Source organism: Diorhabda carinulata, chromosome X, assembly GCF_026250575.1.
Source record: "Diorhabda carinulata isolate Delta chromosome X, icDioCari1.1, whole genome shotgun sequence".
Classification (NCBI taxonomy): Eukaryota; Metazoa; Arthropoda; class Insecta; order Coleoptera; family Chrysomelidae; genus Diorhabda; species Diorhabda carinulata.
This window is the reverse complement of record NC_079472.1, coordinates 51,663,353-51,689,099: the sequence shown is the minus strand read 5'-3', so window position 1 is coordinate 51,689,099 and position 25,747 is coordinate 51,663,353. Positions and strand designations below refer to the sequence as shown.

Below are 25,747 nucleotides of genomic sequence, written 5' to 3'. Positions count from 1 at the left end.
AAATTGCAGATTGTCGATGAGCAGGGATGCCAGATTTTAATATTTATCGTGAGATCTAACGAATTCATGTGCAATCTCACGATATGACGATATTTATTCTTATTCTCATGATTTTTTGAAAATATACATATTATATCAATAATACTTCAGCACCTCTGACATAAATATATAACAGAATTATCTTTGCACTACGTGGGATGACGCGAGCTGTTAATAATTTGTCTAATAGAGAACAAATAATGCAGATCACGCCTTAAAACCACCACGTTGGAAGGGCTCCATAAAACAAAAAGTTTAGTTTTAAATAGTAGCAAAATGAATAAATAAATGAATAGAATTCTGCAGTAAAGTATCCCCAAAAAAATGATTCAGATCCAGACTGAATAAATTTATTTTATGAGATCTATTTTTTACATCATTTATATACAATTTCTTTGTAAAGTATTTTTAATTTTATTTTATATTACAGCTTCAATTAATTTAATTAGGCACTTTTTCAATTCAATTAAATTCAATTAAAATCGCGAAAGGATCTGTGCGCAAAATGTTCAAAAATTTCAGCAACTGCGGCTTAGTTAGGAGAAACTTTGTTTAGAAGAGGAAACTGGGAACATTCCATAGAGAACAGAGGAAAACGCAGATTTTGGGTGCTTCCTTATTTTCTCATTATTGTCCTGATTTATGGCAGATACGAGTATATAATATACTTTCTATTTAACACAATTGTTGATCTCATTTTTAGTTAATTGTGTTTCTGCCTTTCTTTGTAAGTGAGTAATGATAATATTTTGATGTGTATGTCCCGTATGCACTGCCACCCCAAGGATCTATTGTGTCCCCCTTTTTTGCTGTGATACTGGAGTACAATGTGTTTACAGCTAATCCATTAATCCCTTTGAAAAGTCTAGAATGTGGGATGGCTTCAATTGCCAGAGATCTTCGTCTTCTATTTCAGGCGCTCCCAGGTGTAGTGCTTTGGAGTTTCACATTTCGAGAGAATGTGTATAGAGGTTTCGTCCTCTTTGCAACAAAATCTTCACGACACATTATCTGCTACGTCTAGCGTCTTCAGGTGTTTGTTGAGGCGACAGTGCCCCCAGAACTCCAGTTAGTATTCGTAGGTTCTTCTTACTTAGATTGATACATTCTCTAGCAGATCTACTCTGGTTATAGTTTTCCAGAAGAGTTTTCCAGAGTCAGTCTCTGGATGTTTTGTTCGTATCCACCTTCTTTTCCAGTGCTTTTTTCATCGTTCTGTAGCTGATACCACAGAAGGGTTCGGGTCGCAAGAAGGGCATATCTGCCCCCGCTTTAGCGATCTTATAAACTTGAATAGATTTCTACTTGGAAAAATTCTTGGTGCGCTGCCCAGTCTTTTAGAGTGTTTGATTCTGGGCTTCTGGCTTCCATCGGTTCTACTATGAGTTATTATTATTATGCCTCGTAGCTGTAAAAGAATATCCAAATAATTTTTGATTTGTGTGCAGTACTGTTACTATAAAAGTACGAAATCAACTCCGCAAATTAGTCGGGCATACTTTGGTCCTACAGTTAGAAATTAGAGAGATTGGTTGTCTGGCCGTTGATCAAGCTTATTTTTTGCGACACTAACGCTAGGGCTCGACACTGGTGAAAAAAAGAAATATATTTTGAAACCAGGTCTGACCAAAGAACCACACAACGAACACTATCAAATTCCTGTAGCTCTTTTGGACGAAAAAACTGAAGATTATATGAAAATTCATGACTCTACAGATCGGTATTTCGTTCTTCCCAACTCATCTGAACTTTATGTAATTACTCAGCCTAAATTAAACGACTCAGAGACACACACTATCGAAAGCAAAAGGCACAACGGTCACCGTTTTCCGAAACCGCCACAGTGATATGTGCAGCTTTTCAGTATTGATGATGATGTTGTTTATTGTAATAACATCGATGCCTACATCACGATCTACAAATTTTGAGATTATTCATAGATTCATCAAAAAGTAGTCCAAAAGCAGTATTACATAACGGTAATATTAAGTTGGAATATATTGAACCGTTGGCGATATTCATACTGAATAGTGAAACTGAGTTTACCTTCAGTCTCTGAAGACGATAACTTGGTTATCGAAACGCGCGACAGGCACTGTAATTGTGAGTGTTGGTGTAGTGGTGGTGTAAACAGTGTATTCAGTATAATGGTAATAGATACCCTTCTATTCTATTGGTATGCAGTATCCTTGAAAGAATCCTACGAAAATCTGCTGGTTGTACTTGAGAATATATAAAGTATTAAAAATATTCTTTGGATATATTCGCAGATTTCAAAATTATCGTTATACTTTTAGGTGTGCAGCAAAGTTACACTAAATAATGTTGTTTTTTGTGTCTTTGGAATAGTTTCGATAAAGCCCAGGACCACCCAGGATTAGAAAATATACTCCACCCACCATTAGTTCAACAACAAACTATTAATGTTCCACTTTGGCATCTAAAATTATTAAAAAAAATTGTTAAATCTCTTAACCGTGAAAGTGATGCTTTTCAATATCTTAAAAATAAGTTTTCAAAAAAAAAGGGGAGGGTAATTGAAAGATTGATGATAAACGACAATATAATACTACAAAAAATGTTATCGGAACTATGAAACACTGGAAGATATGATTGAAGCTTTTCGCGTTATTGGCTGTAAAATGTCTCACAAAATACATGTCCTGGACTCACATTTGAATTTTTCACCTGTAGATATCGATTTTAGAATAAGAAGTAGTTCCAATTCACATTTTTAATATTAAAAAATGAAGCGCTGATGAATATGTAAGACTCCCGTAGCCTACCCACTAAACCGCCGTCTTCTGACATCTCCGTCTAACCAGGGATTATTGTGATATTACTTCTGGTTGGTGGGTGTATCTGTGTATGATGTTACATTTTTTACGTTTCTATTATGATATTGTCTTACCAGGCAGCTGTCTACATTATTTTGCCTAAGAATCTCTGTATAGTAGCAATCAGTTGTCAACATTCTACCTCGTGCAGCATCACTTGAACGATAATATCAAGATTTATGCTGTAGAACCGGAAGTCGGCCATCGTATCCGAAAACCCAAACGTAGAAATTTTCCTGATTTTGCTATAAGTATTTTGCCATATACAGATAGTTTTAACTCGTCGTGTTTAGCAATTAAATAGAGTCGAGTTTGATCATTATACAGAGTAATGTTTGTTCGTTATACAGGGCTGTTTGTTTATTACATAGGATCGCGCTTAACAATTATGTAGGGTCGAGTTTGATCATTATACAGGGTAGTGTTTTTTTGTTATACATGGTCCATTGTTTATGTACTAGAGCAAAAAGAGTTTTCCATTATTTCGGATAGAACCTTTAATAAACTAGAAAATATTTTCGTTGTGTTCATGTACTATAGGTTTTTGAGAACAATATCATCTTGACTATATCATCAGATCATTAATGAGCTAACTTGCGTTTCAAGATTTGTTTGTTTTATCTGAAATTTTTGGTGTTATTCCTTAACAAAATTTTTTGTTGTTGTGTTGAGGAAATGAATAAAAAACTTTTTCGAAAAAAGAAGTAATTTATTATTTTTTGAAGGATAATTATTACCCTGCAAATATAATTTAATATTTCAATGTATTGTTCGAATTACTAAAAAAAAGTTTTAGATTTCTAGCAAATAAGCTATTGAGTTTAAAATGTCTATATAGACATGTTGTCACACTACGTTCATGTTACACATTAAAAATTTAATAATTTCGACAGGATTATTAATACAACTCCAAAAAATTCAGAAACAATGAACTGTCATTTCAACTAGCATTAAATTTATAGTCAATGCTTAGAGCTAGGTAGGAATATCTGAAATTTTTGGTGATATTCATACTGAACATAATATAATTACAACGATACTTACAATTAAACCAATTGGGTAAACAAATAGTAAAGTCAATGTGAATATATAAAATTAGGAAGGTTATTAACAAGCTCACCATAAGCGGCCGGCACGTTCAGGTGGGCGGTAAATCGTGTGACTCATCATTAGTTAAGTCATTGGTATTGTTCCCACCCCAACTTACAGAAGAAATTTGTTTGCTAGGAAAATATTCGACCGAATGGTATTAACTTTGTTATCTATTGGCATCTGTTAAAACTGAGATGCAATATCAAATGTAGACTCCCGGAAGGTTGAACCACCCGCCCTCGCTTGTTGGCGCACCGAGTATATAATGTAAAGTAGGACTGGCGAAGATACAGTAATAACTTCTTAGCTTTTTTCTCAGTTGGTATGTTAGGTGCATAGATACGCAGTGAATGGAAAAAACTTCCGAGTGCGCAATTTTTATAGCAAAAACGAGCAAACATGGTACTAAGAGAAAAAATAGCAGTTTACTTGATGTAATTGTTAGCAAGTTAGAAACGATATTTCAAGAGGATATTGAGGTAGTTTTAATGAGTAAAGTCTTAAATCATGAAACTGTGTATGTAACTGGGAAAAAAGATATATGCTTTTTAGAAGAAGAGCCAAGAAGATCCTACTGAATAGTTCCAGAATGATGCAGAACCCCACAGTGACCAATCAAATTGGCACAAATTTCTTAAATAAGTTGATGGATGAGTTCACAGAATATCGCACGGCTGAGCACTTCCAAATGACGTTAGAAGCTATGTAGCTAACGAACTCAATGTAGAAACAGACTTCCTACCAATTTATCCAAAAAACAAATCCACATCCACATAATTTCAATATGAATACATCGGCGAAGTTTTAGTAGACCTCATTCGTGTTTCATTCAGTAGTAAATCACCTTCAAACAGTTTGGATACAAGAAAGTTGATAGAAGATTTCGCTAGATAACTTATACAAGTTAAGTTTTTGTAAAAAAATATTTCAGTTTATAGATTTACACTTCAATAAACCAAAATAATAAAAGTTTTATTTTCGTTGAGCTGTTTTTTCCCATCATACTAAGAAAATATCAATTATCCATTTTTTGACAAACCTCAAAGTAACTCGTCGTAGGGCGGCATAATGGGTATTGCAATAAAAAAGCTAGCAGCAGTCCTGATTAACAGTTACATTATCCGAAATTGCTAAGCACAATATTCAATTCAGTAAACTGTGACGTCCTTTAGGTGTTTTTTTTTACCGAAAAAGTATGCGTAAACAGAAAGTAAAGATTGGAAGTATTGGCTTGTTAATTGGTGTTTACAATGTATTTCGCCTGCCAGGACTGCAGAAACGGATTTATGGATTATATTCCATTTCAGTTGAAATCTTTTGTTCGTGAGTCAAAAGTCCTGGAACAAATTTGGCATACACTCAATTGCAAATCAAAATAGTTCCGTAACAGATTGTACTCTGCCGTTTTTCGAAGGAGAAGGCAACTACTTTTCCTGGCTAATGCCTCGACGAATTAAAACTCGTTTGAAGAGCGTGATGTCAATCGACCGTTTTTTCGATATTAACATTTCCAATGGCTCGCAATTGCAAGTAGAGGTTGTAACTACTTTCAATAACCTTCGTTTGTGCTTTAGACCGAATCTGAAGACAAAAATGGTCTGATGAAATGTAATAACGTCGAAACAAGTCAGTAGTTACAACCTCTCCTTGAAAAACGGCAGAATACATTTTCGAAATATTGAATTTCGAAATTATTTCAGAGGTGAATAGTAGAAATCTTTTATTTTAATACATTTTACACACCTTATTTACTATCGGAATCTGTATCATCGGCGTCTACGCTAGATTACACTAGGAGGTCTCGTTTCGCCACAAATAACAAAAAACGGTTTCGTTATTTGTTTGAAAGCTTCTTTTTTCATTGCTTATGATCTAAACTATATATTGCCGCCGACCGTTGCCTGTTACTAAATTTGTTCTTGTTTAGCTATAAAGATTCATAACGGGCTCATCCTATTTACTGAAAGACTATGTAAAGTGTTGAGACAAGAAAACTAGGGATCTGTTTGTTTCTCTGAAATTGAATGACGTGCGTCAATGCCGTAGTAGAGGAGGCATATTACCTCATCCGTAGTTGGGAAAGGAGAGCTAGGTGGTATAGTACATCTTTTGCAACGAAGATGTCAAGGGCAAAATTCAAAAAACAAAAAAAAACTTCCGGAGCGGACTCCATGTTCCACCACGACAGCGCGAGTCTACGCACTGAATCTTGAGCCACGATATTAATTTGTCTCACTATCGTTTGTTTAGGTCTCTGCACAACTTTTATGATGGAAAGCAATTGGACAATAAATTAGACGTTGCCACTAAAATGCCGATGGAATTATGAAACTATCCGATATGTGGAAAAAGGTGTAACGATGTAGCATAAAAAAAATTATTTCAAATTTGAGTATGTTTTCGTTTTAATTTGCTGAAATGACAGTTTTTTTATAATTTTTTGTATGAAAACGATTGCTTTCATAATCCTGCAAATTATACACCAAATCGACTATTTATTACTATTAAGTGTATTTGTTCCCTCATTACTAGAGCTATGTACATTTTTATTCTATTACCAACAAAAATTCAATTACATTTAAATGTATGCTAGGGCTAATTGTATTTTTGTACGGTTTTCAGTGATAATAATAAGTGGGATCAAATAAAAATTGTGACATAAATGAATTGGTACGAGATTCGTTAATTTCCTATAGCAATCCATTTTCAATAAAATACAAAAAACATATTATCGCATAAAACCGCTTGATATGAAGAAAAACAACCAGCAAAACCTTTGCAATATCGGTAAAATACCGAGTAAAAATGAAAAATTAATGAATATTGCACGTTGTTTGACATTATTTAAAGTTCTTACCGTTTATCTTACCGCGAACAATGCCATTGCGTCTTATTTCGCATAGCATGTTGTCTTGCTCCATATCAAGCGGTTGTTATGATAAGAATAAAGTAAAAGCATTATTGCATCATTTATGTATAATATCTAATATATTCAATGAAAAATAATAATAATACTTTACAACATCACGCAACAAATACATCTCAATTTTCACAATGTAACAAAATATGAATAAAACCTTTATCAAAATATTAACGATATAATTGCATGCATTTTATTATATATTTATTCATTAAATTACGATGTTTAGTTAGTAATAACAAGAAATTTCGTATTAAGAGACATACATGTCGGCATCTCAATTTATATAGCAGACTACGTAAGTCCGTAGCGTACTCAGCTATTTTTTTCGACTTAGCACTTTTGAACTTCTTATTAGTTTTTTGAAGCTTTGCAAAAAAATATGAGGGCCACAATGTACTACAAATCAAAGTGTTTATTGGCGGATTTAAACGAATGCAGCAAAGAATATTAACAGATACTAATGGCATTATAATCATGAATAAAGAAGACAAAATCAGACATTGGAAAGTGTATCTTGAAAAATTATTAGAAGACTGAAGAAATAACTTTTACATAGAGAAAGGAATAGAAACCCAACAATAAGAAGTCCAAGCAGCAATAATGCTACTAAAAGATTACAAAGTTGCAGGTCATGATTACGTACAATCACAATTCCTTGAACTGCTTGATACCAAAACGATAGTCCTGATTACATAGGTGCTCAACATATATGATTCTGGAATAATATCATCAGAATTGTTGAAATCCGAGTTCATTGCACTTACTCACAAATCAGACGCCAAGAAATCCGAAGAATACCTTAAGATTAGTTCTTTGCGCCATAAAGCTCTTTCTCAGATCAATCCACAGAAGAATTTACAAATTACGTGAACGGCATATATCCCCCAGCTTGTTTCGGTTTAGAAATGCTGTGGGTACGACGGAAGCATTGTTATTTGTACAGATCCTGATGAAAAGATGCAGAGACGTAAATTGCGATGTGTTTCCATCTTTAGTAGACTAAGAAGTAATATTCGATCAAATGAATAATAGAAAAATGATGCAGATATTTAAAGAAACCGGAATTAACACTAATGACTTGAGAATAATTGGAAACCTCTACTAAAATCAATCCGCAAACATTTTAACCGAAGAAGAACATGAATAAAAAGTTAAAATAATGAGAGAGGTCCTGCCAAGGCTGTATATTATCTCCATTTATCTTGTACTCGGAGCGGATACTCGGTTAAGCCTTATATGAGGCAGAAAAAGGTGTACTAATAAATGCATCCAGGCTAGACATCAGATATGCAGATTACACCATTGTATTTGATAACAATACAAAAGATTTAGTTACAAAGTCTGGGGGTAACGTTAGTGCTAATGGTCACAATGAGTGACTAAATATCAATAGTACAAATACTAAACTATATAAACTCTATATCAATCAAGTTCCAATAGAAAGAATCAAACAATATTGATTCCTTGATACTATAATAAAACAACGATTGAACCAACCATCAGGAAATAAGGGCACGCGTCTAACCGGATAAATGCCTTCTTTAAGAGTCACAATGTCTATCTTGAAATAAAAATAAGAATGCTGTGTTGCTACGTTTTCGCTATTCTTTTTTATGGAGTCTTGGACCTTGAATGAAGATATTTGCAAAAAATTGGAACCATCCGAAATATAGCTCTATAGACGAATATTCAAGATACCTTGGAACGCCCAGATTACAGGTGAAGAAGTCCTCAGAAAAATGAAAAGTGAACGAGAAGTATTAATAACCATAAAAACTGGCAAACTACAATACTACGGCCACATAATGCGAAACGAACCTAGATATGCGTTCCTCCAAGAAGTTGAACATTCTAAGGTTCTTATCCTCAGAAATTGGTTGAATGAAACCTCCTTACAACTTTTTCACATTGCTGCTGATACAATATATTAGAATAGATTGCTATGATGATGACCAACATTCTTCACTGATAGGCTCCATAAAGAAGTTTTCCATATCAATACTAGATTGGAAATTAAAGTGTTGTACAGTACTTCTAGTTACTCAAAATATATAAAAAAGTCTACGGAAGTTTCCATTGGGATTATTGGAAACTTTCTTTCACGGAACATACTATTTGAAAATATAATACAGAAGTAGTAGGCAAGCCTTGTGGCCGATTTCTTTAATTTCAATTGCTTTGGCCTTGTGATACGAAGAAGATACTCGCCATCTATACATTCTGAGTTGCTATTAGTTTTTTTATTGCAATCCAAAAAGCATCTTTGGGTGTTGAATTCTCACAAATAGAGATGGACATAGATACAATGACAATTGTTGAAGTGGAAATAATAATTTTATCGGAGTTTTGATTTCCATTTTGAAGCTATTATAAAGAGTCTCATGTCTCTTGGTGTGATTATTCATCCAATAATTTTGGAATCGGATTACTCACTAGATTTTTGAATAGTCACCTTACCATCTTTTCTTGATAATTGTTTCGAAGTGGAAACAAAAATATCGAGCAATTTCAAATTTCCAACGCGGTTCAACTCATGAACCCAGTACGTTTCCTCCTAATTATCCTTTCTTCACCATTAATTTCACATGCCATTCGATAAATCTGGTTCATAGAGGAATACGAATATTTTCTGTTTATTCTTTGTTTGCAGTTTTTTTATGTCATGAAACTAAAGTGAGCGAACCTATTTGAAACGTGGAGTAGCTAGTAGTCACCTCATTCCTTCCTGCAATTGTAGATTGTAATCATTTTTAGCTGCCAGTTATATTAGAACCATTATCATAAAATTATCCATGAGAGTGTTGGATGTTTAAGCTATAAATTTTTCATTTTTTTATGATCTGTTAACAAATGCTTTTTCAAATGAAGAAAAACCCAACTTATTTGTTCTGTTTGCGACACATCCTAAATGCAGATGAACATTATTTTAAACTCGATAAAAATGCTTTTTTTAACTATTGTATAAATAATTAGATGATGTATTGTCTTTATCTCCAATACATGTGAAACTTGCCTATATTTTGAATATTCTTATTCAACTTGGGAATTGCATTTCGTAGGGAGTGGGAAGTTAAAGAAGAAGTTTACTTGCTCACACTGATTGTATTATATGAGGAAATTTTTTTAGATATTAGGAGTACACAAAAGAGACATTCGATTGATAGAGATATAACACAGTGTCTTCAATTATTTGTATAAATTAGTCGCTTAATATCTTGATTAATACCCTAATGTTTGCCGTACCGATTTTTCGACTATTTGAGCATTTTATTTGGTTATTCTCTCTGAAGTAAGGTGGAATTTCTGGAACGTTGGTGATATTCATACTGAATACACTGTTTACACCACCACTACACCAACATTCACAATTACACTGTCTGACGAGCCAAGTTGTCGGTCTTCTCTTCAGAGATTCAGTAGTGGTGTAACCAGTGTATCCATTATTCTCTCTGAAGCTTTCTTCAACTATTTAATCTACCTTCATTTGATCCAGAAGAACTAGATATCCAGTAGATAAACATTAAATAGATTGTTTGAAATGAAGCACGACCTTGAAAGGTATTTGATGTTCTTAAAATAAGCTGTTCTAGGCATGTTCTCCCTGGATCCGGGTAAGCTCAAAGGAATGTATTCAGCTGAAGTTAACAGTGAAATTCACTTGAGTCTATCTAAAAACTATGTTGTGCTACTTGTTTCTTGACAGTTACGGGGAAAAATATCACTTAATCAGTTTTCATCAGCCCTACATAAGATTGCCTTTTGTATTGACATAGATACCTATGGTTTTGGCAAAAATTCATTCCTCATTCAATAACTATGAATAGAGTAGTTATATCATATCAAATTGAGAGCAGACAAGTGTGTCTCATAAAAAAAAACTAAGCCGACCTATCAAGATATTAAAGCGACTTTAAGGAGTTTAATACATAAATTTTATACTTCACAACCGTTCCAATATTGCTCTAATAAATTTAATTTATGAAATATTACAAGTTTAATTTTGGGAAGACTGTAATCTCGTTTATTTTCTGATAAGTATATTACAAATAAAACTTTATATGTAGAGTTTTTGTCATTTAATAAAAAAATATAGAAATTGATTTTTGAATTTTTTATATTTTTGCCTGATACCGTTACATGTTATACTATACTATGTTCTCAACAAGTGTGCGGAATTTTGAATTCATCTAATCGTCCAAAGATTTCATACATGCTATCCTGGTGCCCTGACAAGGATAATGGTACGAATTTATAAAATACGTGTATTACATCACCTTTTGACTTACGTTGAGGTATTGAAATTTATTTGATCGTTTAAATGAGATCCAAGAATCCTGGCAAATATAAGTAGTGTATTGTAGTTGGTCTTTGACATGTTTGAAAATACATAGATTCCGTTAAATGCTAATCTGATGTACGAATATATGAAATTTGTGTTGTCATTAGTCTCAGATAGTTATCCAAAATTTCAAACTAATCGGATGATGCAAAGTGCTCTAAAATCGAGTTCAGAGATTCCATTAAACACATACATCCTAGTGAAGTTTATAAAATATCAGTATGAGATGTTTAACGTATTATATGTATAATAGTGTAACTAACTAACTAACCGCGAAGCCGGTCCTATTTGATTATTTCAATAGGATCGAAAATTTGGTGCATGCGCCTGGTACAAACTTCGTGGGAATAAAGGGGAAACCTTTGATATTCTTTTTTTGTGACTTATTTATAGCGACGATTTACTTATATTGTTTTTATTGAATCGATTTCTAGGAACCTTTTCATTTGGTCACATTTTAGAGCCGAGTTATCGAGTAATTCTTTTTGTATACATAGTCGCTTGTATATCAGCGAGGAAGTCAGTAAATAATTGAATGGCATAGTGAAAATAGTAAAAAGTAACCAGTGAATTTAAATAAATATAAGTTAGTGAATAGTTAAGTAGATAATTATTATAAATAGCGAGTAGTTTAGTGTTTAGTGCTTAGTATATTGTCTCGTAAGTGTTTGAAGAAATCAAGTAAATGAGAAAATTGTGTGCATAAATTCATCCCACCGCTAAAAAGTAGTTATTTATCATACAAGTGTTTTAGATAGTATTCGCCATGAGTATTTAATAGCAGGATAGAAGTTCGAGAGACAAATTCCAATGTCAGAGATGAATGAATCTCAAATATATTTTATTTGCAACAGTTTGCAATATTTTACTGAAATAAACGATGGAAATCGATAGCAACTCTTTATTATGCACGTCCGAATCGAGTAGGTATGCAATGTATTCTACCGTGTGTTCTTGTTCTTGTTCTTGGTGTCGCGTTAGCGAAATTTTGAGATACAAATATAACATGATTCTTTATAATACAATATGTATTATAAATGTCAAACTTGCTTAACCTTAGTTAAAAAATATGTTCACAGTCAACGACTGAACAATTTCAGGTATGGTACTCTATCTCCTGAACCGGTAATTACCTATCGTAATGTTTTTTCTAGTTTGATTATAATTATAAATCTCAGAGACACAAATATAATGGTTGTTTGTAATTACAGCTGATGATACCTAAGTAAGCTTGTCACGTATCTATCATAGCATAATCAGTCTTAGTCTAGATCTTGTATACCTTCAGTTGGTTTTTATTTTGTTTTTTTTGCTAAATCAAGACTAAGATTAGTATCGCTCATCACTACTCGATGAAGACAAAAAATTTGAGGTTCTGCTGGTGCTAATCAAGAGGAGAAATCTATTAATTCCACATATTCATCAAGAACTTAAACGTGCACTATCTGTTATGAAACTAATGACAACTACAAGCTTATTCTTAATGCAGACGAAGCAAAATATGTTGTACAGAGAACGAAATATCTATTAACGTGAATGTTAATAGAAATAATAAATGAGTAAAGTGTGATTATTTTAAGATTATATTTTCCATTACTTTACTAGTGGAATTAAGTTATTTTATCACTTCTGAATAAAGTGATACATTATACCATTCATGTGGATCAAATTTCAATTATGAAATTGACGGTAAAAGTTTTCTTTAAAACCATATATTAAATATATCACCTTCATCTAAATTGAAATACGTAGAAGATCTTGAGTGATGGACATTATATAGAGAATAGCGAAACAAAGAAGAATAAGAATAAGAACAAAGTGATAGATACACGATAAAATATAGAGATTATGTCACATATGAAGACCTTGATAAGTGGAAAGAAGAATAAGAAGATTCGAAACAAGATGGATAAGTGATGATGGCGCTGTAGCTGACAAATAATGGATGAGAGCAGCTGAACACGGGAGGTTCGAAACTTATTATCCAGTTCAAGGATGAAATTTCATTCACTAAAATATACAATCACAGGGGGTTTTTAATGTCGTTGACTCCCATACTATTCAGACTGTTGCAATTATGTAATGAAACGAAAACGTCATGTACTATAATATTTTGGTTGGTAGTTCATAAGAAAAGTTGTTTATCTTATTATGCCAAAAGTTTTGTATCTGAAATTTTCTCTTAACAAAATTGAAAAGTGACTCATTGAATTTTCCAAATTGAATCATTATAATTATTATTTCAAATTGTTTAGTTCTAATTAGGGACAGTATTTGTATATTGCATTGTGTCACGGTTATTTATACGAGTAGGTATCTAATTTTTAAATTAGGTTCTGGCAATAAAATAGTCACAAGAAAAAGTTAGTTACTATACATTGGCAGCAATGAACAATAATTTGATATATAGCTTAAAAAATAATCAATAGGGAGAACCTATGGTTAAGATTTAGATGTATTAAATACTTAACCTAACTTAGTACGTAATAATTAACGTAGGTGATTATAGAATACAGTACTCATTGAATAAGAAAATAGTTATCTTAGTACCAACGAGAAAACAACGTTCTAAATCACATTCAAAATAAAAAGGCGATCTACGAAGTTATACAGGTGTAGAAATCCGCCACCTCGCAATTTATTTTTGACTTCCAAAACTAAGAAGAAATTATTGGATGCCAAACAAGGACTGTACGGCGGATGACCCATCAATTCGATGTTTTGACTATGCAAAAATGTTTTTGTTTGAATTGATGCGTGAGAGATGTGTGTGTGAGCTCGCATTGTCACGTGGAATATGATTCGCTTTCCGCGATTGGTATCTCTGATTTTCCAAACACTTCTCGCAAACAAATGCTTGTGTACTATTTGAGAGTTGACTGCTCTAGGTTGCTCTAATGGAAGGGTGCCAACTTGTGCAGTTATTCGAATAAACAGGTGACCATTTGCTTAGAAGTGTTTCGAGCACGACCAACGTTTTTTGGATTTGGATCGTCTTCAAAAAACTAATTCATTCGATTGTTCTTTAGTTTTGGGTTCATATGTATAAATCCATGATTCGTCACTTGTCACTGATTTGCCATATTCAAATCAGTGTTGTAGAAACAACCTTCGTATAAGTTCGGAAATATATTTTTGCGTGTACTGAGCATTCCTCACTGAAATTTCAACAATTTTAGAAGCTTGGTGTCTATTTTACAACCATATGAGGGGGTCGTTGTGAAGATTTTTTTAATAAAGGAAATATTCAAAAACGATCTGTTATTAAATATTTCGTTTTGAATAGCAATACACGTACGTTAATGGAAGAAGAGCTGGTCACTGTGTACGGAGAGTCTGTAATATCATTTACAACCGAAAAATCTTGGACAGCTGAATTCAAATGTTAGCTTTACTGACGACGAGCATTAGGCACCGCCAAAAACTGTGACAACTATCGATATCATCGAAAATCATTCTCCAAATGATATTCGATAATCTTTAGATAGGGGTTAGAGAGATTGAAGAGGCTATTGGAGATCAAAAGAATGCATTTGCCATATACTGACTACACTACTACACTCCTGTAATAGTGAATGAATAATAGAAGAATATTACGCTTGAGAAGGTGAAGAAAGAAATTGCAAAGAAGCGGGCGCATTTAGCAAAATAAAAAATGTTTTTCCATAAGCACCTGCTTACCTATTGGGGATCCCCACGGCTAAAATTTACGAATTGTCACTAGATGTAGGCCCCAGCGACTATCCCGTCTTTCATAATCTCAGATTCATTTTCATTAGAGAGAGAGACTTTCATCAATTAAGGATTTTATAGCATATCTGAAAATTTATTTTAAGGAGAAAAACGGCAACTATTATTTGGAAGGGTGAAAAGGTTAGAACATGGCTGGAAAAAATGTATATATACTTAAAAAATTAAAATGATTATAGAAAATAATGTCGTTTTTTTATAAGGTTGGAAACTTTTTAGACAAATCGTATAATATACTAGCCTTACAAGTTGATACAATATGACTTTACCATAGGGGTAGTGTTTGTGAATGAATAAAATAGTTTCAAATTTATTGCTTTCCTTTTTGTGTATATTTTAATAAAAATACGGATTACAGTTTTCCACTTTACTTTGTTATCAAGATTTGGCGGATAAATTTGAATACTTGTAATTATTTATACAGTATAAATAATATATTTTATTTATAACAAATTGAATGTCTTTTAAAAAATATTCATTATTCTAATGACTAGAACTAATAGCACCTAAAATCGTGAGAAACATATGACTTATTCTCTGCATCTTTTGAAATGAATACACAGTTCCAATATCTTTGTGCAAAGTGTGAATATTCTATATTGACCTTTCAACATTTTTCATTGGTCATAATATGATAAAAGGATGTCGATTGACAATGTAATAGATCACAAATAACATTTATAATACTGATACCTGCCATTTTTAGTTCGCATGAGAATGAGGAGGTAAATTATTTATCACTTAATATCAAATTCAATGCAATGCGATGCAGCCTAAAACAAAGAAAAGCGATGGAGATCTCTTACTTTTATATTTTCATCACATGGCGTCCGGCAGGTCCAGTTGTATCAAATAAGTACTACTCAACATCTTGCCTTTAAATTATTTATTATGGAATTGTTAATGAGAATTATGTTAGAGACCACCTTTGTTCATTTGAGTAAGAAAACAAATTTTATAGGAACCAAACTATGAGAAAATTAATTTGGATAGAAATAACGCAGGAACGTGAGGTTAATGTGTGTTAATCCCTGAACTGAAGATTTTGAGGAGATACGAAAGCTGCGAAAATATTCCTCAAATAAGTTGGCGATATTTATACTGAACACATTGTTTCACTACCGCTACTCCAACACTAACAATCACACTATTCTTTTTTTGTGTACTCGAAACTGGAAATGGAATTTTGGTCCAGAAATATTTTCATTAAGAGAATATCGTTCGAAATCAACCGCGAACCAGTGGCGGGGAAACCCTTCAGGAATCCTCGGAAAACCGACTGGACGGGAATGGTAGAGATCGTGGGAAAGAAACTCGGGTAGACGAGAATCAAACGGGATTCGAGACCCATACAGCCCTCAATTGAGAAGCTCGAAGAAACGCTCGGCACACTAAGTGACATATTATTAAAAGCTTTTAGGAAATCTTGTCCAAGACTGTACAATATGGCAAAGCAAAACAAAGAAGATGATAGCCTTTGGCAAGCTTATAAAGCTAGTTTGCAGTGAAACACTGGAGCTACTGATGGAAACTCACTTCCGCGATGCCAGGATATCGAAAACCAAATGCCAAAGAGGCAAAGGGAAACTATTCCACAATGAGGAGTTGATTAGAAGAACAATCATCAAGGAGAGGGTAGCGTGGGCGGTGGACTCGTTCGGCCTATATAAGTCTGGAGGACCGGACGAGATCCTGCCGATCATGCTGCAGAAGGATTTGGGTGAGATAATGGAAGTGCTTATTGAGATCGGACATGTTCCGAGAAGGTAGAGGGAAGTAAGGGTTGTCTTCATACCAAAATCGGGTAAACTAAGCAACACCAAACAGAAAGACTTATTTATAAAGATTTTAAAAAAATGAAGGATCAAGCAAGAAGTTGTTTTGTACTAGTAAAATGCGAGGGTGCACACAGCACAGGAAAATCAATGAATAGCATATGAATTGCTATTCGTTGGATTTAGTCCACTGTGACTATTTATTGTTTTAAAAACTAAAGAAATAGTATGCCAGAAGTATATTTGAATATTCGATTGGATTTAGAATCATGTTATAAATAATTATTATTGATGACCTTGAGTAACTTTATTTTCTGCAATCGATAAACAAATTGGAGAAACGTTAAAAACGAATATGGTTTTTGAAGGAGAGTCCTTGGGAAATAAAATGATTTTTAATCAATAAACCTGTGTTTCATTCAGAAAGTTATCGCCTCTTTGAATTACTAAGGTAAAAATATTCTTCACAACAAAAAATAAGTCATAAGGCACTCATTAATGGTTAATTAAAAATACTTTGTCTCATATAATTTACACGGAGGTCGTAATTTGTTCTATCACTTGAACATTTCTAACAATTGGCCTTCTACACGTTCTGTAATATTCACACCTCGCCAAACCTTCCGGCACGCTTTTACTAGGTCGTAATACGTTCTTCTTCATTCTCGGCAAAGAAGCGTATCTGATACATTCTTGTTTATTACAAGCATTAGGAGCATAGTGAGGAGAATGATTTATATTGGCAGCATAGCTTAGACTTTTTGGTAAATATTGGATATGAGGATCTCTTCGTTGTCTAAATGAATGTCTATATACAGTTTTATCGAAGTGATCCGAACAATTCGAAAATATTCGCTCATAATGATTACTTCCGTGTCGGTAGAAGTTGTAAGGGTTAATGTCTGGCGTATAGATGGGATTGTAAGGACCTATAGTACAAACGCAGTCATTTAAGTTTGCTATCGTACAATTGTTGAGATTACAGTTGTTTGAGTTACTGTTTACTATATGGTGATGGTCTTTCCTTGTACCTACAAGGAACATCAAACTTGCACCTAAAACAAAATAAATTCCATTAAAATTGCATGGTAATTGTTAATAATTTTGCTTATTCTGTAGCAGAATACTACAATTTACCATAGACTCAATAGAATAGCATAATTCAATTAGTGTGAAGTAAGATATTATATATATTATAATTATTATTATTAAGCCAAATTGGTATTTTATATTTTCATATTATCTAATATAAAATTGTGTGAATTTGTCGATAAAACTGTAACATTTTCTAATAATAATAAATCTTCTTATCTTAATAGAAGTGTATCTAGCTAAAACTGGTTTACGTCAATGGAGCTGGTAAAAAAACTGCAGAAAGTCGGTCGTACTTACAATGGAACCTTTAGAAAAAAAAAAAGAGAGATTCCTTCCGAATTTCTTTCTAGGAGAGCATACGAAGTAGGTATTATTTGGATTTACTGGTGATATGACTATTGTGTCTTACGTACCGAAGAAAAACAAGTCTGTCATATTATTGTCATCGATGTTAATATGGTAGATGGAGCGATTTGAAAGCCGGATATAATAATATTTTATAATAGTACAAAAGGAGGTGTGGATGCTCTTGATCTACAGAACAGGCAGAAGATGTCGTCGCTGGACTTTAGTGAAATGGTATGATGCTATGTATATTGCAATAATTAATGGATACGTAATTCTAAAAGCTTCTTAGAAACGAACAGAATATTTTGCATGGCAGATTCATAATAGAGGTTGGAAAAGAACACATCAAACAACATCTTAGAAATAGAGATTTAGTACCTACTTTATCAAAACAACTTCGAAAAAAATTGATTATTTTCTTGGCCGTCAAAATACTGCGATAGTAGAAAACTGATTCAAAAATTTTCAAATTTATGTCATATTTGTAACCGTACTGTGTGCAAGCCACATTAACAAATAATAGTCTGCAACAGCTACAAGTTTCTAAAACAATTATGGCAAAGTTGAAAATAACAACATTCTATGAAACATGTACCAAATTTTTTTAGCTATAATTTATATAATACTTTTTCTGTTTTAGGTGTTGATGTGAATATATCGATTGAGAAGTACTTTGATTAGATTGATTTTTCTTTTTATTTGTAGAAATATAAAAATAAATTTCTTTAATTTCTTATTTCTTAGACCTTTTAATATATTAATGCTTCTAAATGTTCTTGATTTTAGGTCCCTTCTGTTTTAAAATTAGTTTTTTTTAATACTTTTTGAAAGATTAATAAAAAATTGACTTAACTTCAGTCTTTATGAAAATATGATATTAACACCGACAATTTGTGTATTTATTTTAATCAATAGATCACCTATATCATGAATATCAAAATAAGAATAAAATCACAATAGAAATTTGTTTTAATTAGAAAACTCAATTTTTTCTCAGTCCTTACATCCCTAATATGTAGCAGTACTTAATCAATCGAATTATTTGTAGCTTTAGTAGAATTTACAAAGTAGAGCTATAAATTTTACTTAAATTATTTAGGTCTTTTTATCATTTATAGCTTTTTCGTTCTTATGAATGTGAACCATTTCTAAGAATTCTCCTTTTCGTGTTTAGAATTCCAAGAATTTTTGAATTTAACTTTTTTTTATATTTCATAGTTCGTTAATGCAGTTTTTTCAACGTATTGATTACCTTTTAGTCTATTTTCTAAATATTGAGAGGTCTGCCCTATTAGAGACACAATTAGTACAATTTTTCTTATTAGAATAAATTTCTATGTTGATTTTATTCTTATTTTGTTGTTCATAATGTAGGTGATCTATTGATTAAGTTAAGTCGAAACGTCAATTTTTTATCAATCTTTCAAAAATTATTGGAAAAAAATAATTTAGAAAAGAAGAGACCTAAATCAAGAACATTTAGCAGCATTATTATAAAAATATGTAAGATAAATCATACATTTTATAATTTGCTATCAAACATCGATTTACTTTGTGTTTTTTTCTGTACAAATGAAAAACAATTCTCTTCTCTGTCTATTCTCTTCAGCAGTTACATAGAAACATTTGCATCAATTTTTTGTCTATTAAACAGCTGGGGGATCAAAAAGACCCCATTTTAGCATTAGTGAAAGTTTAAACAACGGTAGTAGTTTAAGATTAAACTGATCAACTTGATTAAGAGAGACATAAATTAAACGAGCACAATTGAAGTTTCTTTTCAATTTATAGAATTTGAAATGGATGAGGTTCTATAAAATCAAGTGAGTCACTTTATATATACTTTATGAAATCATGTTCATGTTCATGTGAACTTACCAATAATAGTTGTTACAAAGCTGAAATAATAACCAGCTTTAGGATGAGCTTGATTGATATATCCTGTAATTGGTATTCCTACTAATACTGGTAACGCTTTAGCACCTTGAATAAAACTCCAGGCTTTGGTGAAATGTCTTCCTTTTATTCGTTCTAACGTAAACATCTTCAACGCGTAGTTGTAGCCCCCGAGGCAGATTCCATACATCCATACAAATAGTACGTAGCCATGGTATCCCTGGACAGCGCTTAACGCCAGAAGTGAAATTCCTGAAAATATTTAAGGTGAATACGTACGTCGAGAAATACGTTAAGTTAAAAATGCAAGAATTGCGCTGTTCGTTACTTTGTAAATTGAGATTCAGATTCGAAATAGTAGCTCTGGTAATGTCAAAAAAATGTTTTTGTATAACTGCCTGAGAGTGGTAATTTTAATGTTTAACATGAGTGTTAAAAGCGGTTGTTTCTGAGGAAGCTCTTCATGTTAATGGTGATCGTGGATAAATATTTTGAAAACGTATTTAGAAATATTTATCAAAGCTGATAAAATTACCATAATAATTTCATGAATTGCAAATTTTCAATACCAATATTTAACGCTAGCATTAATGGCTTGCGACATTAGGAAGTTTCGTAATAAATTACGTTACGAAAAAGTTCGCAAAATGGGTCCGACCCTGTCCAGCTACAATGGAATTTTAAAATTCGGCGAGTTCGAGCGGCATCTTCCATCTACTTTTTATGAATGGCGGATGCGCCTAAGATGTTTCCTTTTAGAACTTTTTATCATAGCATGCCATTTATCTACAGTATTTATTTTAAATGATTTCTAGGAAAATCTATTTATTCATTTGTTGAGGTTTTTTTTGTTCTAGAAGTTTGTAGAATTCTATTTAGGATATAAAAGTTATGTGAGCGCAGTTAGTTTGGTTTTAAATAAATAGTTGTAGTGAATAGAACGAATTGTAAAGTGATATTTATAAGTGAATTATTATAAATAGTGTATACTATATAAATAAATGAAGAATGTAAGAGTCAGTACCTTAATTAATTCACCCCATGAATAAAAAGAGTGTAAATAAATGCAAAAAACATTACAATAATTGGTAGATACCAAAATCTGCTAGAGGTTGAGAGCATTTTTCCTGCAATGGTATTTTTATAACCAATGAAATGATCAACACAGCCCTCGGCTACCCTCTTATTTCAGAAGAAAACGATAATGCTTGATAACAGAAAGGAATAGTACAATGTACTTACTGAAATAGTCAACGACTTACCAATAATACAGAAAGATCGTGTTTGGAAGTTGTATAACGAATGACTTATTTGTAATTTGTATTTTACTAGTAAATTACACACTTTTTTACGTTGACAGGCTCCAAATAATCCTAAAATATTTGGAGCCCAAATCACCAAGTATTTCTCGTCTGGTGCCTCATTTATTAACTTTTCAACTTGTTCTTGTTTTAAATATGCTATTACCTTGAAATATTAACCAAAATCAATACAATTTTAACAAGGGCGCTTGACTTTATAATTGAAAATTTCCTTGACGAAGTTAATGAGGTTCATATTTTTTATTGTTCTTGTCAGTATGCCATGAAAACGTGATGACTGAAGTTCTTTTCATTATTTCATTAATTCACATCAGGCCAGGGAATAGGTATATGTAATATCGTACTGCTGAGATGATTTTTAGGTAATAGTTCGTTATTGCAGACTCTTCAATATCCACAGGAATAACCAAATCAACAATTTAATAATTATTTCACTATAAACATACATAATAAGCAGTCAATAACGAAAGACAAAAATTGCTCAAAAATGCAATCTAAATGACAGCGTCTTTGTTATTTGTGAACAAGTATTTATTAGTAACCATAGCCTTGGAAACGTTTACTATTTACAACAATCATGTGATTATTTGAATATTAAAATGCATTATGAAGTATAATGTCATTCCAAACTCGCCTATTTTATTCTCAAAAATAGGGCAGTTATACAAAAAGTTGTATGAAATTCGTGTTAAAAGTGATTTCATATTTTTCGTGATAGTGTTCAATTCCTCAGTTCATTTCATATAGCTACTTTTACACTCACAAGATAAAACAGCAGTTTTAACACTCACATCATAAATAATCGTTTCATATCGTTTCCAGTTAGTTTAGTTATAAATGATAAAATTAATTTTCTCATATTTTAATTTGCAATAATCTTCAATATTCACAATAAGAGTGCCTGCAACTAATAGTAAGTGAAATGAGTAAGTTTCCAAAGAGTTGAATTTTTATGTGAAACTCACGGATATCTGCAGTTATCTGCTTAATGATAACGAGGTTGTCGTTGCCGACAGCATGTGCTGTTATAATACTGTTTTTATTTATCAGCTACGTATTTTTCTATATATAAGAATAAAGTGAATAAACCTTCTATAGGTTAAGTCCTCAAATTATTACATAATCACACTAAAAATTAACATAGCATAATAAACTCAATCACTACAAAATATTAAAATAAGTTGTATTTGATTCTTAAAATGATTCTGTTAACAAAAATAATTATATATCGCAGGATCGTCAAAACTACTAACTTTTTCAAAGCATATTTGTTGTATAATCGAATTTCTTGGCATCATAAAAAACTTTATCAGGTATTTTCACATATTGGCATAAAACACGATTTATATACTATTTTTCAGATTAATCAAAGTTTAATAATAACGTTTATTTAAGAATAACCAACAGAGTAACTGTTGTATTCACTATGTATCATATGTTCAGTGCTTATTTTATACCTATGACGTCACGCAAGATGTAGCCTCACTGAATCGTTTAAACTGCCTACAAATTTTCTTTCCTTTATAAATATTGATCAGAGAATTAAAAAAAATTGTAATAAACCATCCAAATTTTTTTCTCAAACCATGAAAGTACCCTATTATCTTTATATCCGATTATCCTATAATCAAAAATTGATATAAACTTTACCAAAGTTGTACTACCGATAATATACATTACTTCGTTGCCTATGTAGCTCATTGAATGCACAAGAGTGAAACAATTACTATCTTCTACATTAACATTGAATAATAATTTTAAGAATATGAACTGAAAAGAAGCCCAGACGTTTATTTTATGCGACCATCTGGCCTTGAGCAGCATCTGTCTGCTGCTCTGTTTCAATTTCAATTTTTTCGTACGTGCACAATTAGCTTTTGCTGTTCAATATTTTTATGGAGTATACGAAGAAGGTTTGACGGAAAAGCAACTTTTCAGAGGTTTCGCTACGCTGATTATATTGTTACTTTCCACCACTGATATAAAGAAAATTTATTTCCATTGTTGGGTGAATATGTTAATTAAACATTATTTATGCAGGGAGAATAATAAGGATTTCACTCGTTTTGAAAGATTCATATTGTCGATTGTTCGGGTTCATATGCATAGATCCAGGATTCGTCACCTGCCACGATCTTAAAGACGTTTTTTAGAGCATTGCGATTGAAAGTTTTCAACATTTCTTTGCACCAGTTGACATAAGATTTTTTGAGCGAAGTCAAATTATGCAGTATCTGACGCGAGCACATATTTTTGATAGCCATATGTATATGCAATGTTGGATGAATGCTAGTGGAACCAAGTTGAACTAATACCCAAGTGTTCCCCAATCTCACTGTATGTCATTTGACCATCCTGCAATTTCATTTTATGCGCACAGCATCGATGTTTTCTGGTACAACTGCCGATTTTGAACGACCTTAAAGAAACTCAACCTGTACCGAAGTGCGATCACGATTGAATTCGCAAAGCACGGTGGTTTGATTCACGAATTTAAACTGTAAACTGTTTATCTTCAGTCTCTGAAGACGATAACTTGGATATCGAAACGCCTGTTAGACAATGTAATTGTGAGTGTTGGTGAGTGTTCAGTATGAATATCACCAACGGTTCCAGAAATTCCCACTTAGTTGTGTTAACTGTTGATAAATAAGTGAAGAAAATTAATTTGCAAGTTTTGCAGTGCTTCCCATTTATAAATTTATGTCAAAGAGAACAGAAAATACATACGTTCATTTGTGAATAGATAAAATTGGATTAGAATATACTAGCTTTGATACGTTGTGACACGTAGTTTATTGGCATGCCGGTTCCTCAACTCGCAACTATAGAAGAGTCTTCAATGATATCGCGTTTGTACCATTTGTTACAGTTGGAGGAGAGTGTCGAAGAAGCTCACTATCAATGAAATATGACTATGTAGTCACTTTGAAAACTGTGACATGGTCGATTTAAATGTAGAAATGAATCAGAAGAACGGTCGGGACCTCATAAACTTATGAAATGTGCAAAAAAATTAACAAACTTGTTCTTTTAAACAGATGATTGGGGTGGAGGAACAATATGTGAAGGTATGAATTTGAAAATAGTGCAATAGATTAACAAAAATGCTGAAAGGGAAACATTTCAACAGCGTTATTCACATTGAGAAGGCTGAAAAGCAGATGAAAGTCTCCCAAAAAGTTTTCTGCGTTATTATAAGTTATTATAAATGCATTGCTAGCTTACGACTAAGCTGGGGATGTACCTTGTTTCTAATTTTATATTACTCTTGTTTTATTTATTATTTTTGATCACCCTCATATTGAATAATATAGATACATACCCATTCCAACCATAGCTGTTTGGCACAGGTATTGCCTTGAAATTAAACATTGTGTACTTGGTTTGATTATCACAAAACCAAAACCAACACAACCTAATGCAGTTGCAAAGCCCATAAAAGTTTGTAACACAACCAGACCGTTATCTTCAAGACCTTCTTTATATCCTTGATATACCTAAAAGAATCAAAACAATCACTTTAGTGAGATCCGTAGATTACTTTATTATCTGTATACGAGATTTGTCTCAAAAGTATTGACACATATACTTAACGATTGAAAACTTCTGATTAACCTCTGTGGGACAGGGAATGTAATTAGAAGGACTAAACATATTCGTTTGTTAACGGCGTACGTTAGTTTACAAAATCTTCTTTTCGTTCTCTATCGTATTTTGTTATTGTAAAAAAATAGATCGATGAATTTTGTTTTATCCTGAGAAAACTAGTGAATGTTACTGATAATGAATCATGGGCTCACAGCTACGATTCACAAAGACAACGACAGTCTTTACAGTTTAATATTCTGAACTGCCACGACTAGAAAAGAATGTAAAATTCGAACAAAGCGAAGACAATATTGACTAATTTTTTTGTTTATGAATAAGTGTGCACAACTCTGAGAAGTCACATGATCACTAAAGAACATTACTTTGGAGTGACGCTTTCAGAAGAAAATTGCTACCGCTTTAGGCAAGCCCTGATATTATCGACTGCAGCACGACAATGCGCCAGAGTGTTTATTGAACTTGTGCAACAAAATTAAACAAAGTACCAAGACACACCGTTTCGTCAGCCTCCGTATAGTTTTGACATAATTCCCTGCGACAGAGGGAAGACACAGTTGAGACTAATGCGAAAAATGTTTTGCGCAATTTAGAACTGAATCGCTGTACCGCTGATGAAGTGTTATGGGAACTTCGCATATGATAAGAGAACATTTCATGAGATTGTCACAGCGTGAGTGGAAGAACATATAACAGTCCCTATAAAAAACAAAACATCTTGA

General features: G+C 32.5%; 1 protein-coding gene across 1 annotated transcript in view; it reads right to left on the bottom strand.

Annotated features, from left to right (window-relative positions):
- Positions 1–15,295: 15,295 nt before the first annotated feature.
- The window catches only part of LOC130901346 (monocarboxylate transporter 2-like), a 392,606-nt gene continuing 382,154 nt past the window's right edge, over positions 15,296–25,747 (bottom strand). Inside the window, exons 9-11 of the mRNA XM_057812657.1 lie at positions 24,742–24,916; positions 20,077–20,346; positions 15,296–17,810 (exon numbers count right to left, since the gene is read on the bottom strand). Of these exons, the coding sequence (XP_057668640.1) occupies positions 17,287–17,810; positions 20,077–20,346; positions 24,742–24,916 (969 nt within the window). The 3' untranslated portion in view covers positions 15,296–17,286. The remainder of the gene's footprint in view (positions 17,811–20,076; positions 20,347–24,741; positions 24,917–25,747) is intronic.